General features: G+C 44.4%; 2 protein-coding genes across 3 annotated transcripts in view; one reads left to right on the top strand and one right to left on the bottom strand.

Annotated features, from left to right (window-relative positions):
• The window catches only part of MCMBP (minichromosome maintenance complex binding protein), a 32790-nt gene extending 23450 nt beyond the window's left edge, over positions 1–9340 (bottom strand). The window contains exons 1-4 of one of the 2 annotated variants that reach the window (XM_034776337.1): positions 9106–9340; positions 7081–7178; positions 2909–3049; positions 2458–2499 (exon numbers count right to left, since the gene is read on the bottom strand). In XM_034776337.1, the coding sequence (XP_034632228.1) occupies positions 2458–2499; positions 2909–3049; positions 7081–7178; positions 9106–9163 (339 nt within the window). In that variant the 5' untranslated portion in view covers positions 9164–9340. The remainder of the gene's footprint in view (positions 1–2457; positions 2500–2908; positions 3050–7080; positions 7179–9105) is intronic. The other variant, XM_034776338.1, reaches the window with a different exon arrangement.
• Positions 9341–9428: 88 nt separating this feature from the next.
• SEC23IP (SEC23 interacting protein) overlaps positions 9429–18766 on the top strand; it is a 48183-nt gene continuing 38845 nt past the window's right edge. Inside the window, exon 1 of the mRNA XM_034775687.1 lies at positions 9429–9633. Within this exon, the coding sequence (XP_034631578.1) occupies positions 9483–9633 (151 nt within the window). The 5' untranslated portion in view covers positions 9429–9482. The remainder of the gene's footprint in view (positions 9634–18766) is intronic.

Here is an 18766-nt window from a genome sequence, read left to right as displayed (position 1 = left end):
TTCCTAATTAGACAATTTACTATCTAAATCACAAAAATTAAGACTATGAAAACCTAAACACAATCCAGTGGTAATTTTAAACTGCACTCCATACAAGTTTTCCACATTTTGTTTGATCTTCCAGACCATAATTTTGGTGCCATAAGAAAATGGTATTCTTCTACAATTTTTGCATGGAGTTTAGTGGGATATGATTTATTCCATTCTTTCAATAAATGAATGGAAATTTTTTGGTGCTTTCAGCCACTTTAACCCCTGTGGGCAGAAGTAATAATCATTCTTTAAAGATGCATCCGAAGAAGTGGGCTGTAGTCCACGAAAGCTTATGCTCTAATAAATTTGTTAGTCTCTAAGGTGCCACAAGTACTCCTGTTCTTTTTGCGGATACAGACTAACACGGCTGCTACTCTGAAACCATTCTTTAAAGGATTCCCTTACTATGGGTCAACAATTTAATGGTTTATTCTTTGGTCTCAAATGCAATCTCAATGCAATTGCATGAACAATGTCGAAAAACTCACATTTTTAAAAATCATTCTTATTCAAGAACGTATCGCAAGAGTGATTATTAGTTGGTTACTCTCTATACTCCGGAGGGCATTCTGCGCCAAAAAATTAAAAATTCTTCAAAATTCTCCAAATTTTGTCAAATAAATGTGGAGGCTCCAGCATGGCATTGGGGAGCACAGAGGTGGGAAATCACTGAAGCTTCCCTCCCCCTGGACTCAGCAGTGAGGCTCCACCCAACCCTGACACAGCACAAGGACGGGGCCTGCCCCAGAAACACGCCAGAGTCCTGTCCCTCCATGCCAGGTGCATCAGGCAGGCTCAGCACGGCAGGATCCAAGTGTGGAGGGATCCAGATGTGGGTTGAGAGAATTCTGTGTGGGGCAATCTGTGTGCAGGCGGCTCAGTGGGAGATCCGGGTGCAGAGGGGATCTGGATGTACAGAGGCTTGTTGGGAGATTCTGGGTGCAATGGTAATGGGACTCTGCAAGGGTGTCCAGGTGAAGGTGGTTGGAGTTCAGCGGGGGTGGGGGTTTGCGTGTGGGTGGGGATAGAGCTCAGCGGGGTGGTGGGGGGGTTGGAAGGCTCAGTGGGAGGTATAGATGCTGGGGGAGTGGGGCTCGTCAGGGGGGTTCTGAGTGCGGCGGAGTGAGGCTCAGTGGGAGGGAGTGGGTATGACGGGGTCTGGAAGCACAGGGGTTGGGCGAATGGGGGAGCAGCTCCCTGTACAGAGATCCTTCCCCCTGCAGTGGAGGAGCGATGGGTGCAGGAAGCAGGGCGGGGGGGAGATTGCAGAGATTCCTGCAACTGGTGGAGGGTCTGACCCGGCCCCGGATATCGTGCAGGGGAAGAAGAAGTCTTGTCCTCCTGAGCCTAGTCACAACTAGCAGCTGAGCCCGGCGCAGGGAAGGAGCCACAAGGTGAGTTTTCCCAGTCTCCCCCTCTGCCCCACAGTGATTTACCTCTCTGTCTGCTTCCCTGAGCACCTGAAACATACTGCTGGGGAGGGTCGCATGACTGCTCTTGTGGCTTCCCTTTGCTTCCCCATCAGAAAGTCATTTTTCTGCAGGGAAGCAAAGAAAAAACCTGCAGAGGACATAAATTCTGCTCATGTGCAGTGTCGCAGAATTCCCCCAGGAGTATCTCTACCACACTTGTGTGCCTCAACAGTAAGAGTAGCTTAAGTCTGAAGAAGCTGCTTATAGCTGCAAATTCAGATCCATTCTACTTTACAAAATGTAAGTCTCAAATTTTTTTCAATGCTTTGTAACAGAGATTGCAATTCTAGTACTAATAAAGTTGTTCTATTTAAAAAAAACTAAACTGACTTCTCTATCAATGTTCTAAGAGTATATTCATTTAGGGAACATGCTTTGCCAGTGCCTTAACTTCTTGACGGGATTACTGGCCAAAATTTAATTCTTGGCCACAACTAACATCTGTACACAAAACTAATTTTAAGTGGCATGGAGATGGCTCAAGACCTATGAGCAACAAGGAATGCTCCCCAAACCTGGAATTCACTTTGAATCCCAAGAGCTGTATATTTCCAGGAATTGAGCTGAAGGGTTGAAAAAATTATTAATACTGCACTTATACAATACTTTTCATATTAACTGCATTTTCCAGACAAGCAATCTTTATAACATTCCTGGTTTCCACAATTTTAAAGACAGAAAAATGGAAGCAGAGAAGGGAAGGACAAAGAGGTAGGTACAAGTCTTGTCCACATTGTTCTCTAAAAATAATACACTGAAAGTGGCAGAGATGATACCTTGTTGGCAAGGAAAAGGAAATCAACTGATTTATTTTAATTAATTTTAAGGCTCATTGCATATTTTCTTAGAGGTCATCATATGGAGGAGGAGGAGAAGAGCGAATGAAAAACTCAAATTTAATATACTAAATTAAGTGCTAGTTCTTACATTGTACAGCATGTGCACAACTTACCCCACATTCTGCTACATCTCTGAATTTACCAAAATGCAAAACCTGCCAAAAAAAGCAATATGATAATTCTCTCTCTTTCAAAATCTTGAATTACTATTGATAATAGAAACTAAATCATTAGGCTAAAGTCCTTCCAATAATATAACTATGCAAACTTTACTGTCTGCAGAATTTAAACAGAGAAGGGATTCATTTCAATTCCCACAGATCCCACAAAACACTTGTTATAATTTCCACAATTTTCTCTACTTGTGACAGATCAGAACTAAAAATATAGTAAAATGTTATGTCCCTACTGCCACTTGAGTCTGTTGAAACTGAACTTATGTTGAGCAGCCTTTGAATACTCAAGAGGTTCAGTTCAGTAAACAGTGAAGGGTAAAGACATGAATGAAGAAAAGTTAGTTCACCCCAAACATTTACCCTAACAGTTCATCAGTATTTTACTTACACGTGTTTTAGTATTTGGGTCAATTGTTTCGTAGACTCCCATGTAAAATTCAGGATCAAACATATCTTGAACCATGCAGCGGAATTTCACTAAACTGTTGGGCTTCAGGTAATGTAGGGGGACATCATTCAATGATGGTACCTTTAAAAAGTACAAACACACACTAAATTAATATTAGACCTTATTTTAAATACGATATATAAAATACTCATAAGCACCATGAAGGAAATCAGATAATGTAGAGATATCATCCCATATTTTAGTTATTATCCTCAGATCATCCAGCACCCATTATTCACCTCAATCACTTCATTAGTGTGAGCAAGATTAAGCACTCTGGTCTGCTCACCAGGTAGTTATGAGACGTAATCTTTTGCTCATCTGTCCTAACCCAACTGTGTAAATCACATTTCCATCTGAAATTTTTGTACCTACTGTTGTTACAGGTAACAGTTGAGATTATTGTAATTCAAAGATTAGAGAAAACATATTTCTGTATGTTGTTCCAGTTTGTTTACGTTGGCCATTTGACAGCTTTGTGTATAATTAGTTTCACAGATTTGGTGAGGGTCAGTTACACTTATACCCTGCTGCTGTTACATCAAAGCCTGGGAAAGAGCAAAGTTGAAAGTGAAGCTGAACAAGGAAGGAAGGATTGGAGGAGGGCCTATTTTTAGTAGTGCTGCTCTTGGACCTTTAACAGGGGCGTAGGAAAAACACTGTAGAAATACTTTACAGAATTTTAGAGACATGCTGTTTAAAGGGCATTTTATCAGAAAACATTTTTTTAAATTGTTGAATTAAAATAAAAAAATTCAAGTTGATAGTGTTTCTTGAACCAGATTTCACTTTCAACTGATGTCCCTTTTTGACACACTTGACACTATTACTCCTGGGGGAATTCTGCGCCACTGCGCATGAGCAGAATTTATGTCCCTTGCAGATTTCTTTGCTTCCCTGCAGAAAAATGACTTTCTGATGGGGAAGCAAAGGGAAGCCACAAGAGCAGTGATGCGACCCTCCCCAGCAGTATGTTTTGGTGCTCAGGGAAGCAGATAGAAAGGTAAATCACTGTGGGGCAGAGGGCGAGACTGGGAAGACACGGCTAGTGGCTCCTACCCTGCGCTGGGCTCAGCTGCTAGTCGTGGCTAGGTTGGAGAGGACAGGACTTCCCCTTCCCCTGCAAGACATCCGGGGCCGGGTCAGATCCACCCCAAGATCTCTCCCTCAATTGCAGGAATCTTGGCAAACTCTCCCCACCCTGCTTCTTGCGCCTGTCGCTCCTCTGCTGCAGGGGGAGGGATCACTGTACAGGGAGCTGCTCCCCCAACCGCCCAACCCCTGGGCATCCAGACCCCGTCATATCCAGTCCCTCCCATTGAGCCTTACCCCTCTGCACTCAGAACACCCCCAATGAGCCCCACTCCCCCAGCATCTAGACCTCCAACTGAGCCTCCCACACCCAGACCCCTCTGCCAAGCTCTATCCCCACACTCACACAGACCCCCACCCCCACTGAACCCCAACCACCTTCACCCGGACCCACATGCAGTCCCTTTACCATTGTACCCAGAACCCCCTCAACAAGCCTCTGGGCATCCATATCCCCTCCACACCTGGATCCCTCCACACTAAGCCCCTCCACACTTGGATCCTGCCTTCTCAGACCTGGTGCACTTGACAGGGAGGGGCAGGGCCCTGGGGTGTTTCTGGGGCAGGCCTGGTCCTTGTGCTGTGTCAGGGTTGGGTGCAGCCTCACCGCTGAGTCCGTGTCCCAGGGGGAGAGGGGGTGTAGGAGGAAGCTGCAGTGATCTCCCACCCCTGTGCAGACAGTGGCCTGTGCTCCCCAATGCCATGCTGGAGCCGCCACATTTATTTGACAAATAAAATTTCCAAAATTTTGCAGAATTTTAAAATATGGTGTGCAGTATTTTTAATTTTTTTGGCACAGAATGCCCTCAGGAATAACACTAATTCCATCCCTGCACTATCTTCAATCACCTATCCTTTGTAGAAGCTCCTCTAAAGCATCAGACTTTATTAATTTTATTTAATAAGAAAATTAAAATAGTAAAAAGTCACTGTCACCCGGAGGCTGGCCCTTTAGAAGGAGATGGGTCTCTCCCCTACCTGTGACACAGCTAACTCTCCTCCCTAGGTTGGGAAAATGAAGCTCATGTGACCCAACCAGGCTATGGGATAGACAAGAAAGCAGCCTCAGTAGCAAGAGACCAGGAGGAGAGCAGAGGCTGAGGGATGCAGAGAGCAGAAGAATTCTGCAGGAGACCCTGACACACCAAGGGAGAAAAGACTCCAGCTAGGTAGGGCCGGGAGTGGCCTGCCAAAGCAGGGAAGACTTCAGGTAGAAAGACCTGGGAGTGGATTGATGAAGTATGGGAACGGATGAATACATAAACTTTAATATATGAACTTTCAATATGCTGACTTAACTTTTGGACTTTGAGGACTTGATTTTGGACGTGTTCATGATAAGAAGCTAGCCTGGTAAGAGTTATTGGCCGCAAGAAAGCCTTAGTAAAATTATTGAGGAGCCCTGAAAAGAGGTAAGCTGAAGTAGAAACACTCCAGGGCCACCCCATGCCATGAGGCAGTGACTTTTTTCCAATCTCACCAGGTCTGGCTGCCCCCCCCCCCTTTTTTTTTTTTTTAAAGCAACACAAGTATAAAGTTTCACATACTGCGGGATGCACCTATCACGCAGAGGGTTTTTTACAAAAAATCTTTATTTTTATTCATTTTCATAGGGGAAAAGCACAACTCTGAGTAATGGGAAACATGAAGGGAATACAGCCATGTCACTGCAAAAACAAGTAAGATACTGCATACAACACGTCTAATCATCAAAACATCCACAATTCCAAATGGCCAAGAAAAGGCAGCCAAAACACAGGGTTCCTTTAAGGTAAGGGAGGCTTTTCCATATGGGAGGACATGACAATGGGAAAGAGAAGAATATGGGTTGTCCAGGCAAACCAAATTCCACATGATTTGAATGACAGCAGCACAAGCTATACGGGAAGTCTATTTGATTTTGAAAAAAATCGGGTCTTGGATGGATTGCCAGATTGGGGAAAATATGGTTATAATCAGAAAAGTTACCATGTAAAACATGGTACTAAACATCAAGCCTGGTGTTTATTTGGAATCAGACCTGCTTGCTTTAAAATAAGCAAATAAGGTTTTACTACTTTTAATCCTTTTACTATATTCACTCTACTGGACCAACATAGACAAAGAGAGAGAAAGAATTCTATTCCTTCTTGTGTATTATCAAGAAAATTGTTCACTAACTTCGAATTGCAAAATCCTTTGATGCATAAGACAGTAAAGTAACTATTTTCAGATTCCAGGCTGGGAAAAGTATCTTTTCTATCATTCAAGTGGGCAGATTTGACCTGAAAGTTCCTGAGGGCCAATAAATATAGGAGTAGTATTGATTTTAGTCACCTTTCAGAGTAGAACCATACTATGAGGAATCAAGTTGTATTGCACCTTACATTTGCAGATGAGGAGAATGTAGTAATCAGATTTCCAAATACAGCGTAGGAATTTGGATGGCACAAGAGGCTGCAGTTAGTGGGAGGTGTGAATTATTTTTTTACCTAACCAAACTGAAAGGCAGTGGTCATAACAGCTGGTTCTCCAATCAGTTCAAGTGTCAAGTATTGCAGTAACCAGATCATGATCAGATGCTATGTTGCAGGAAACCACAAACATTTGGAGTACAAAAACGTATCTCCAATTTACAAGTAGTCAGGGCAGATTTTAATACCTATACAAATACAACAGAGGATAGCATTTGTCAGCTACTGCCACCTAATGGAGCACATTTAGGTGGCATTCAGCAGTTTAGGTCCTGATTCAAAGTGCACTGAAATCACTTCCATTGACTTCAGCACACTTGGGATCAGACCCTTACATATTTTGCTTTGTGTACCAGTTTTTCACATTTAAATAACTTTAATATAAACCAATTTTTTGGCCTAGAATCTCAACAGTGTCCCTTTCAAATAAGTATGAGCAAGTTCCACGAATGCATTTCTAAAGGACACACTTGCCAAAAAGCAGTAAGTCACTATAATAGAGGAACAAGAAGGCAGGAGTTGTAAAGATGGAAAAAAAAAAACTCCAAATAATTCAATTAATTTTACCCAGTTAGTTGCATTATTTTCTTTTAGCTTCTCTGTAAAGTATTCAGTTACTTTCTTCTCCCAGTCAGGACTTGGACCATTTTGAGCTAGAAAACAAACTGCATTAATAATAGCAATAGTACAGTACACTGGACTTTTATTCAGCACTCTGACAGCACTATGAGCAATCTGACACTCATTTTGAATCTGCTGATGTGAACTGATTTTTAATGGGACTTTAACCCTACACAAATGTATATTATAACAACCTTGATGCCATTTGTCTCCTCTTATCTTTCTGTTACAACCTTAACAGAGAGATAAGGAAAATATAGCCACTGTGAAGGTGGGGAAAAGCACAGATGGATTTCAAATACACTAGAGACCATTGGGAAGAGATGGGGGATTATCTGTTACCCTTTCTACTTACTGTGCATGCATGATCATACTTTTGGGAAGTGTTTATTTCTGCACAAGCTCCTATTCCAGTCATTAAGAAATCAGGAATTATGTTTTGGTTAAAATCAAGAGTTTCATTGGTACGTCCTTAAGTAGTGGTACTGGTAGTTGAGAACTATATACCTGATACCAGCAGGGGGATATAACCTCATAGGAATTTTGCCTCATTTTAAGGTCTTTGCAGTGCTGGACATCAAACAGAGCTTAAGTATCATTTTTCAAAATGCAGTTTCTAACACTGATTGGCTGGTGCTAGAGCTTATTAGAACAATGTTTATAATTCTAGACAAGAATACATTTTAAGAAACACCTAACATGCTTTGGCTCTGTCCATACTAGCTCACTCAACTGTTACACATACCTTCTTAGCTGGGACATAATTACAAGCATAACTTCTTAAATTGGAGTCCAGTGTAGACAGGGTCCCAGATTATACACGATGTACATGCACCTCATTAGGAAGGTTAATTAAATTAGATCATTTCTAGGCCACCTCAGCTGCCTTCATTATTCCTTTTTGCTTCTAGCTGCCCTCACTCCTCACCTTGGTACACACTCTAAATATCTCCTAGTGTCCAATGATTTCCTGAGTTGCTTCTTCAGCAAAGTTTTATATTGCATAGCCCTATTTTCCTGTATGGTAAAGGCATCCCTCCTCCTTCCCCACGAGATGAGCCCACGGTAGAATTTGGGAAGTATTACAACAGACTCAGATTCAGGAACTTCAGCAATCGCTTCTTACCCTTGTGATACTTTTTTCAACATTATAAAGGTTTCATTCAAGACAAACATGAAGAAACTGCATTCCAAATGCATCTTTTCAGAGTAAGTTTGAAACTTTTTTGTGAGAGGAGGAATTGTTGCAAAGTGGGATTATTAATGCAAAAGGATCAAACTGTTGTAAGTAATGGTGTATTCACATCTTGGGCACAAGTGAATGTGCATGTCTTGCCCTGTCAGGTCTCTCATTAGGAAGGAGACTCCTTCACTGAAAGTAGTATTTAAAGTCTTTGGCGAGAAAATAATTTTGCTGTGTTAGGAGACGTTTTGGAAATCGGTCTCACGCAGGCTGTCTCGGCTGCCTGACAGCCCTTTAGTGACAGACAGCAACTCTCCCACACAACAATCCTAGCCCGGCACTTTTAACACCCGTTCCCCAACATACCCCTTGCCCAACTTCTCTATTTCTGGTTATTTTAAGGCCCCAAACACTCCTCACCACGATTCTACACCTCAGTGTTGTAACCGCTTCCAGACTCGGTCTTGCACCAGAAACACCCATCGCTGCAGCCGGCTTGGCCCCTGCCCTGCCTTGCTGGGTTACTCGACTCCTTCCGCGCGCCGACAGACCGCCCCGAGCCCCGCCAAGCGGGCAGAGTCGCCCCAATCCCCGCAGCTCGCCCCACACTGCCGCTCCCCCTGGTGACCATGGCCCCCCTCGGGGCCCACCTCCCCGGCCCGGCGCTCACCCACTGATTCCCCTCCCCACAGCCGCCCTATTATGCAGCGCCCCCTCCCCCGAGCCCAGCCCTGACCCGCCCCGCTGTATCTTCCCCCGGCAGCCGCGGCGCCGCGCCCGGCTCTCACCGAAGATGCCCTGCACGATGCTGAGGGGGCTGTTCAGCCAGTCGGCCACACACGGCATCTTGCGGACGAGGCGGGCGGGGGCAGGCGCGAGGCGGGACTCCCCAGACCTGCCGCTCCCGGAGATGGGGCCCTGCGCCCCGCCGTAGCCACGCGCTCGCCCGCTCCCGGAGATGGGTCCCGAACTTCCGGCCGAGGCTGCCTCCCGCGGCGGCAATGGCGGCGGCCGGCTCGGCCCCGCCCCTCTCCCCCTGACGCTGCGGCGTGAGGCGCGGGCGGGTCCCGGCGCCGCCATCTTGGAGCCGGGCAGCGCTACGGGCGGAAAGGGCCGGGCCGGCTGCTCCCGCTGCCCGGGGAGGAGACGTGGAAGAGCCGCAGCTATGGCCGCCACGAAACCGCCCGGGCCTGGTTCCGCTAGCGGCACCAACCTGCTCTTCTCCTCCTCGGCTACCGAGTTCAATTTCACTGTGCCCTTCATCCCGGTCAGCCAGGCCCCCGCTGCGCCCCCGGGGCCCGCTCTCCTCGGCGCAGGTACGCGGGGCCTGGCGGGGGCGGGGGCTGCCAGGGAGGAGCCGGCCGGGGGATACTGGTGAGGCGCATATCGTTGGGGGCCGATGGGGGCATTGCTGGAGGGGAGAGTGTCGGGGTGAGATGGGGGCTCTGGTGGGGGGAACACGGAGCTGGCGGGAGCTGAGGGGAGCAGGGAAGAGATGGGGGCCCTGGTGGGGGGGGGGGGAGGGGGTGGGGAGATGAGCTTTGGGCCCCGGTGGGGGGAAGGGTGTCGGGGGTACCTAGGGGGGATGAGATGGGGGCCCTGGTGGAGGGAACACGTAGTTGGGGGTAGCTGGTGGGAAGGGAGGATGAGATGGGACCCGTGTGGGAGAAATGGTGTCGGGGTGGTGGGTAGGAGTAGGAGATGTGGGTAAGTGTCAGGGGTAGGTGGGGTTGTGGTTGATGGACTTAGGGGTGCAGCAGAGTGGGGAGGTGACCACTCCGCTCCCTTTTTTTGTTGTCTAGTGCCGTGTTGGTACAGGTTGCTGCCCTTTCCCCCTATTTCAACAGTGATGTCCTGCAGCATCCTGCGCTGTGACACACAGATGTGGTTTTTGTGCCATGAATAAAAACCCTGTGGAGAGCTGCTCCCTAAAAATTGCTCTGGATCTTTCAGTTTGATGATCTTCATTTCCTTCAGAGATATGTGCTTACCGTGTTCGCTAGGGTTAGCACCAGGAGCGGAAATGGGGGTGGTGTGGTGGTGGTATGTATTTCAGTTGAAAGGGCCTCCTACTGTTACATCAGTTCTGGAAGCTTTCCTGGATGATCCTGAACTAAGGGTAAATTGCACCACTTTATATGTGGTCAGAGGGGAGACACCATTTCTCCTTTCATTTTTCTACTTAGAGTCTCTCTGTGGTAGTAGTTCCCGGAACTGTATGTCCTGCTCTTTCCTCAGGGGCAGCAAGAAGGCAGACTTCAATCACTATATTTCAGACCTGCTCAAAGAAAACTTTTACTGGTGTAAACTGAGTTGTTGTTTGGCCTTAACCTTCTTCTCATAGTCGGGCTCTCTATGTTGTAGTAGAGCTGCAGTGCTAATTTTCATTTCAAGCCCCTTTTTTCAGTTTCTTAAAAAACTTTATGGAAAACTTCTCTTTGGGCTGAAATGTCTTATGCATATTCTCATCCCTGAAGTGTGTCATTTTGCTTAGCTTTGGGAGGGTGTTGTTTGAGGAAGAAACATTTTTTTCATTTTTGTCAGTTACCTAATTAAAAATAATAGTGCTTGTTTGAGCTATTACAAATTGTTTGAGTGCTTTCATGCACAAGAATAACTAATGTTTTTACTTTAAAAGTTCCAGCTTGGTACAACAAGTAGTCCTCAGGCACTTGTCCCAAATCTTCCCTTTCTCCACAAGTGTGAATGTAATCAGTTGAGAAATAAGCTATAAACCAGTGAAAATAGCACACTCAGCATGTACACTTTAATTTCCTTGCAAAATTAACTGCACGAGAGCTGTAGTTATTTTTTGTTGCTATTACCTATATAGCCCCCCAAAAGTGTGCCAGATGAATATCTGCACAATCAAGTGCTTTTAGTGCATTTATTTGATTTTTAAATCTTGTATTCAAATAACTTCAGTAGTATATGGATCTTCTGAAAGTGTCATCAATCAAAACTCATTCTTTTCTTTAAAAAATACCCTGGAAATCAATATTTGTAAATTACATTCATGCAATGTTGTGATTGGTTTTAAGCGCACTTAGGTTAGAAGATTAAGATTTGGCTCCAACAATACTGTAGCTCACTATATTCATTAATGTATTAAAGTGAATACCATATGTTCAGGAACTACAAAAACCCCACTCTATGAAAGAGAGGTTTGCCCTAGGTATGGTTTAGATTAATTTTATGTATGTGGCAGGCTTGGGCATACTCCGTTAACAGACAACCTAGCGTCCTCTCTTTTTGTTGTAGAGCAGCAAAGTCAGGAAAGTAACTGAAATACTTCCCTGATGGTTTGTATTTTCTAAGGGACAACCTATCCTAAATTCTCAATTAGTGAAGGACAATCTTCACTCATTGCTATATTTGCTTTCCACAAGCATAATCTTCTATGAGTGATGTACCCAAATATTTAGATGCTAATCCTTTAACTGTATTGCTGAATTTATTGACCTTAATTTGGGATACTGCAGATTATGTACTATATGTATCTTAAGTATCAGGGGGTAGCTCACCATGCAAGGCACTAAATTTAGCCGTATGAAGTGGAAATCCATCAACCTCAACAACAAAATCTGTTAGTCTTTAAGGTGCCACCAGACTCCTTGTTGTATATGTATCTTCTGACTTTCAAACCAAATTTTGTACTTTTGGACAAATTAAGCACTATACCCAGATGTATACACACTCAGGATTAAACAAAGACTGTGAATGGCTAGCCAACTACAGAAGCAGTTTCTCCTCGCTTGGTGTTCACACCTCAACTGCTAGAAGAGGGCCTCATCCTCTCTGATTGAACTAACCTTATCTCTAGCCTGACTCACTCTTGCTTGCATATTTATCCCTGCCTCTGGAAATTTCCACTACATGCATCCGACGAAGTGGGTATTCACCCACGAAAGCTCATGCTCCAATACGTCCATTAGTCTATAAGGTGCCACAGAACTCTTTGCTACTTTTACAGATCCAGACTAACACGGCTACCCCTCTGATACTTTCTTAATCTGTGTATTATATAATTTTAACATAAGCTCTAATAACATTTTTATATTGAAGAGGTCCACACTCTCTCAGCCATCATAAGGAGTTGTGTGAACAAATTGAGGATACACAAAATTCTAAGGTCCTGGCGCATCCATGTGGACAGGCTCTTGCATCTGTGCAATACTTATTGACTTCAGTGCAGCTACACAAAGTTTTCCTCTGAAGCACCAGCCGCTTTTGAGACCCCAGTCATGCAAGTAAATTTGCAGGTGGACCGCAAGCTACTGAACCATTTTGCCTAACAGGGTAAGATTTTTGAAGCTCACCACCCAGGAATCAAACTAATAATGGGTTTCTAACCCTACAAGCCTGATCAAAGATGCACTTTGTATTTTGCTCTAAAAGTTGGTCAGACACAGATCTCCAGCTGGAATGAGTTCCAAGGCAAGGAGTTACTAATGAGGGTGCATATTACTGGTTGACTTCTGCAAGCTCAACCATGGGAATTGATGGATACAGCATTTCTGCCCTGCATGGACCCTTGAACCTATGCATAATCTGTGGACATCACAGGGTGTGATGGGTTCCCCCCAGGGTGCCACCTGGAACTAGGATACCACTGAGCCCTCTGACCCACCAGCCTGGGCTCCTCCTCACACTGTGCTGCTGGTGACAAATTGCAAAGCCCTCCAGGCTTACATTTTCACCAGCATTCACACAGGTAGGGACACAACCAGCTGCAGTCACTTGCAGGTTCTCTAACCACCAGCCTCCCAGCTTGGGACTCCAAAGCAGTACCGTCCTGCCCTGGTCAAAGCTGACCAGTATATTAACACCTGGTCCGCCTCTCCTTCAGTGTGAAAAGGACCATGCACACTTGGGTAACCAAGCTGAGATTTTCCCCAGACACCTTAGTCAAATGCACACTGGTTTGGATTAAAAGATAAAATAAGTTTATCAACTACAAAAGGATAGATTTTAAGTGATTATAAGTGATCACAAACAGATCAAAGCAGATTACCTAGTAAATAAACAAAACCACAAACTGAACTTAACATACTAGGTAGATAAGATATGAATTAACAGATTCTCACCCTGAGTGATAAATAGGCTGGCAGATTCTTAAGGCACAAGCTGCCTTGGCTTTGCACCTTGGGTTTCCCAGGTTTTCATTCACAGACTAGAAATCCCTTTAGCTTGGGACCATCACTTCCCCCAGTTCAGTCTTTGTTCCTCAGGTGTTTCCAGGTGTGGTGTTGTAGAGAGAGTGAGGTACCATGTCATTTCCCCCTTTTATATTTTCTTCCCGCTAGCTGGAAAGCTCTTTTGCTGTGACCTGGGTCAAACATTCCCAGTGTATAGTGCTATCTCTGAGAGGTTTCTGTTGTACACAGTTCCTGGGGTAATCCTTGTGCTTATGTGCATTTCCTCAATTAGCCATAAACATTGTTTGGCCTTTTTACCGTTGTACCTGAAAACCTGCTTATGGGTGTTTTCAACCTCCCAAGTTTCAGTGACACATAACCTAGCTTAACTTCACATACTAGGATAACATATACAATCCAACCTGATATTAATGTCTTGCAGATTAAGACTTTTAGGGTGATATGTCACATGTACCTTGTGCAAAACATATCCTAATTATATAACAGGGATGAATAAAGGCATGCCGGGATGTCACACAGGGATCCACGTACACAGAACAGCTTCCGAGTTAGAGCCTTAATTTTCACAGCAAGATATATGAGAGAGGAAATCTTTGAGGTCCTAAACCATCTAGGTTATTATAGTTGGTAATCAGCTTCTGGAATTGCAATCAGTGAATTGACAGCTAATGCTGGAAGTAATGTTCTCATAAATCTATCACACCCTCAAAGGCCGGCAGTTGTGTTTTGTTGTCCACATCTGAGAGGAAAGGCTATACAGTAGAATCTCTATTTTTATGAGCAGCAGTCTTATGAACAACCAGTTATTCAGAACATTTTACCGCACAGGAAAAAAAAGTATATAATGAAAGTGATATTGATTAAAAACAAGTCAACATCTCTTTGTTCCATTGCCTTTGATGCATTGGAAATCACTTCGTGGTGGTATGGAGGACAAGAAAAAAGCAATGCAGTGTATCATACTGCAACTTTTAAACTGCCTGCTGTAATTCTGAGATGTTAAATTTTATGAACTCCTCAATTAGTTTGTAAATAGGGATTCTACTGAAGTTTCTTGGCCAGCTGCAGATAAAAGAATCTGTGTCCTCATTGGGAGCAGAGATGAGTTTAACAAGATCCCAGGATTGGGCAGTTCTTTTATTATTGCTGAGCAGATGGCCTTGGTTGGGGATGTGGCCATGGCTTCTGTTAAATGATGAAGACTGCAAATGAAAAGGAAATGCGCAGTTAATATGCAGTATAGTTTTATATAAAATATGTGAACAAAATTGAACCTGTGGTCAGTCCCTTTTTCTTTTAACATATTATTTGCATATTATATAAAATGCCAGCCTGTCTTTACACTCCAATTTAGTGTTTAGTAAATCTAAATTTTTTTTAGATTTTAAATTAAAACAATTTTTTGCTTAAAAAAACCCCAAACCTTCCATCAGGAACTTGGTTCCTGTCTTTCATAGAAAGACGTGTTAGGTCTCATATACAGCGCTGTTTGGAAGGAATAATAGTTGGGTGTTTTACTTGTAGGTATTTGGTAAAAAGTGTGAACTGTCTTGTTTTTTCTCCAATATCAGTAATTATTATAGTTCATAATAGTCTATATTTTACATGTGATAAGAGAGGGGTGGGCAAGCTATGGCCCGCGGGCAGGATCCGGCCTGTGAGCTGTTTTAAGCTGGCCTGCAAGCTGCACAACATGGCTCAGCCCCGCTCTGGCACTGGGTCAGGGGCTGGACGATGTGGCTCGGCCACGCTCCGGCTGGGGCACTGGGTCGGGGCTGTACCACACAACTCAGCTCCGCTCCAGCTGGGGCACTGGGTTGGGGGCTGCACCACGTGGCTTGGCCCCGGTCTGGCCGGGGCACTGGGTCGGGGCCGCACCACGCTTGAGATAAGTGTTGCTCGGAGCCTGCACCCCAAGCCTCTCCCCATGCCCCAACCCCCTGCCCCAGCTCTGATCTCCCTCCTGCTCTCCAAACCCCTCGATCCCAGCCTGAAGCACCTTCCTGCACCCCAAACCTCTCCAGCCCCACCGCAGAGCCTGCACCCCCAGCTGGAACCTGCACCCCTTCCCCAGCCCTGATCCTCCTCCCACCCTCCGAGCCCTTCGGTCCCAGCCCAGAGCACCCTCCTACACCTCAAACTCCCCATCCCCAGAGCCCGCAGTCCCTCCCGCACCCCAACCCCAATTTTGTGAGCATTCATGGCCCGCCATACAATTTCTATTTCCCGATGTGGACCTCAGGCCAAAAAGTTTGCCCACCCCTGTGATAAGGAATTAAAAATATAACCTAGAGATCAAAAATGTAGCAGTTATGGGAGTTTTCAAAGACACAGTTACACGTCTACAGACTGCACATAAATAATGCTTATCTTGGTAATCATAGTTGAGTTCCTGGTTCCTTTTGGCTGGATTGGAAGTTAATATACTGAAATGTGTCACTTCATTGACAATGCTTGTAAAGTGCTAGAGGAAAACAGGAAATTACAGGCGAAACTTTCTAATCTGTACTAGTTACTGGGAAACTCGTGGATTGAATTTTCCAAGTTCATTTCTTTGCTATCAAACGGATAAAAATTCAAGAGTACAGCATAATGACAAAGGAGACAGACCCACAAATTCAGACAGAAGAGATGAAAAACAGAGGAGAAGAGGATGGAAAGAATAGAAACGCATACTTGAAGGTGCCCTGCACCACTTTTTCCATTGAGATTTAGTGATGCTAAATGTAATGGTTAGTTTCAGTAACTAAGGGCCTGGATCTTTTGGTAAACTTCGTTTGGCATAAGTGGGTCTTATCTTATGGTTTAAGAGTAGTATATAAGCATAACTTCGTGGCTTACGCCTTAATTAAAAATGCAGTTTGGCCTTTGCCACATAGTGGTTCACATACTTGGTTGGTTTTAATTCCATTTTGGAAGCGCATAATATAATGGACGAAGGTGAGAGAAACTCACAAATGCAGATGAAGTAGCCTGGAACCACAATACATAATGTCACTGTTTTATAAGGGGAAGAAACTAATTTCAGTATAGCCTACCTTAGTGATGACAATTGTTTGTGTTACCATGTAGTATTTAAAAAAAAAAATTATTAGGGCAGCTGCCTTTGAGAACCAGTCTTCTTTCTCTTTGGATTATCAGCGGAGTCCTCTCCGTTCCCTCAGTGCTCTATCATATTGTGACCTTTCTTGGCTGCAAATAGATCTATGTTATTAGAGGTTGCAAACAGCTGCCGATATATGAGCTGCATTCTTGTCTATGGTTGAATGGAGCGGAAGCAAAAGTGGCTTTATGGAATGATTTTTCCTCACTGCCTTGTGGGGGGGAGGAGGGCTCATTTTTAGCTCCCAGTATAACTTAGAACACTCTCATTGTTTCTCTAAATTGTGTTGGCTGCTAAGGGATTGCTGAAGTGCAACAATGCTGAGACCATGCCCTACATGTTCTCCACACACGTGAGGGCTAGCTAAGCTGGCTCTGGGGTGTCTGGTAATTCCTCTGTTTTGTGTTGCTGGAGCAATGCAAAGCAGGAGCTATGGGGACGAAGGTTTGGCCTTTGATTTATAATTGTTTTCAGTGTCCTATCTCATAGAGCTGGAAGGGACCCTGAAAGGTCATCAAGTCCAGTCCCCTGCCTTCACTAGCAGGACCAAGTACTGATTTTGCCCCAGCTCCCTAAGTGGCCCCCTCAAGGATTGAACTCTCAACCCTGGGTTTAGCAGGCCAATACTCAAACCACTGAGCAAACTCTCCCCCCTAAAGTTATTATGTACTCACTGCAGGTGAAACTCTCATGATGCAGAGGACCAGCACAAGGTTCCATGCTACTTAAGCCCTCTGCTGGGGCTGCCCAGAGTAGGGACTCCTGTACTCCCTTTGTAACATAGCTCTAATTTCTGCACCAATCTTGCATAGAAGGTTTAAACAGAACTGGGGCCCTCACTGCACTGCACTGATGGGGTGGAGAGACTACAGATCTGCATTCTGTCTCTGTGTTTGGGTGCAGGGGCGAAGAGATTTTGCTTCACGTCTTCTCAAACTCCCACATAAAACCAGATAGCTTAGGCTTTATGCAAATGCAGTCACGCACTGAATGACTATTACTGGTGAGTTTTGTACACACTAACTTGTTAGGTGGGAGCCCTTCAGGATTTGTATTTAAGACAGGGACAGAATGAATTTCTGGCATGGCCTGTTCTAAGGGAATGTCCCTAAATGCTACTTTTGGAGTTGATCTTGAAACCCTACCAATAAGGAAAAAAGTGGCCTTGGGTTGAAGGTCAATGCCACACAGTGAAGGAGAAGGTAATTAAATTAATGATTCTGTTTGCAGCAGGCAGGGAGATAAGGAAGCTAGAGGCAAGATTTCACAGTCATACTTTATTCTATAACTGGCTACTGTGAGGTTCCTTGTTCTTTCCTCAGAATTAACTGGTATTGGTCACTTTCAGAGATAAAATACTTGAATAGGTGGACCAACTGTCCTGATCTGGTATGGTGGTTACTGTGGTCTTTCACTGTAGGTTCTTTATATACTTACTTGTCCTATAAGTTTTATCTATCTGAGGCATGCTCACATTTATCTCCTGCTTATGTGATAATTGAGACACATCCTATTTAGAGTTGATGTTGGTTAAGATGGGGCAAGTCATTGGTGGATCATTCCTGAAAAAACAACAGCCTGGCTTTGGACCACAGAAACAGAGTGAAACTTGGGTACTTGCACAAAGCAGAGTGCATGGGGGCCCTGTTCCCAATGAGAGGTTGCCAGGATGTTGACGTTGATTAGCTGGAAAATGGGAAAAATCTAAAGATCAGGTGGGGTATGGGCATGATAATTCTTCTGATTTTAAAGCCTATCATGCCAGTATCATACCAAGTTCAGGCAGAGGGGCTTCTTCAAAACTGCCAGCCTAATGTACAGGAAACCAGATTGCAAAAATGTCCCTTGTTTTGCTCCTTTTTACCTTCTCTCTTCTTGTTCTTTATGTTGTTCACCCCTCTGCTAAGGCTTCTCTATTAACAAATACTCACCTGAATGTTTGTGTCTCTTCTTTCTCCCACAGCTCTCTCCAACAAATATACCCTGCAGAGTGGTGTCCAGCTTCATCTCTTAATATTGCTGTACTGTTACTTTACAGACTTTTGATATTTCAAAATCAAGGTTTCTGTCACCTTCCTTAGCTATTGCATAGCTTAGTCCAAGGGTGAGTCTAGTACATTGCCATATTTCAGTGGCAAAGGGCATATCTGATGCATGGACCTTCTTATTTTAAAATAATCAAATACT

This window comes from Trachemys scripta, chromosome 7 (assembly GCF_013100865.1).
Source record: "Trachemys scripta elegans isolate TJP31775 chromosome 7, CAS_Tse_1.0, whole genome shotgun sequence".
In the NCBI taxonomy this organism is placed as follows: Eukaryota; Metazoa; Chordata; order Testudines; family Emydidae; genus Trachemys; species Trachemys scripta.
Note: the sequence above shows the minus strand (reverse complement) of the source record. Positions and strands in the feature narration are given on the sequence as shown.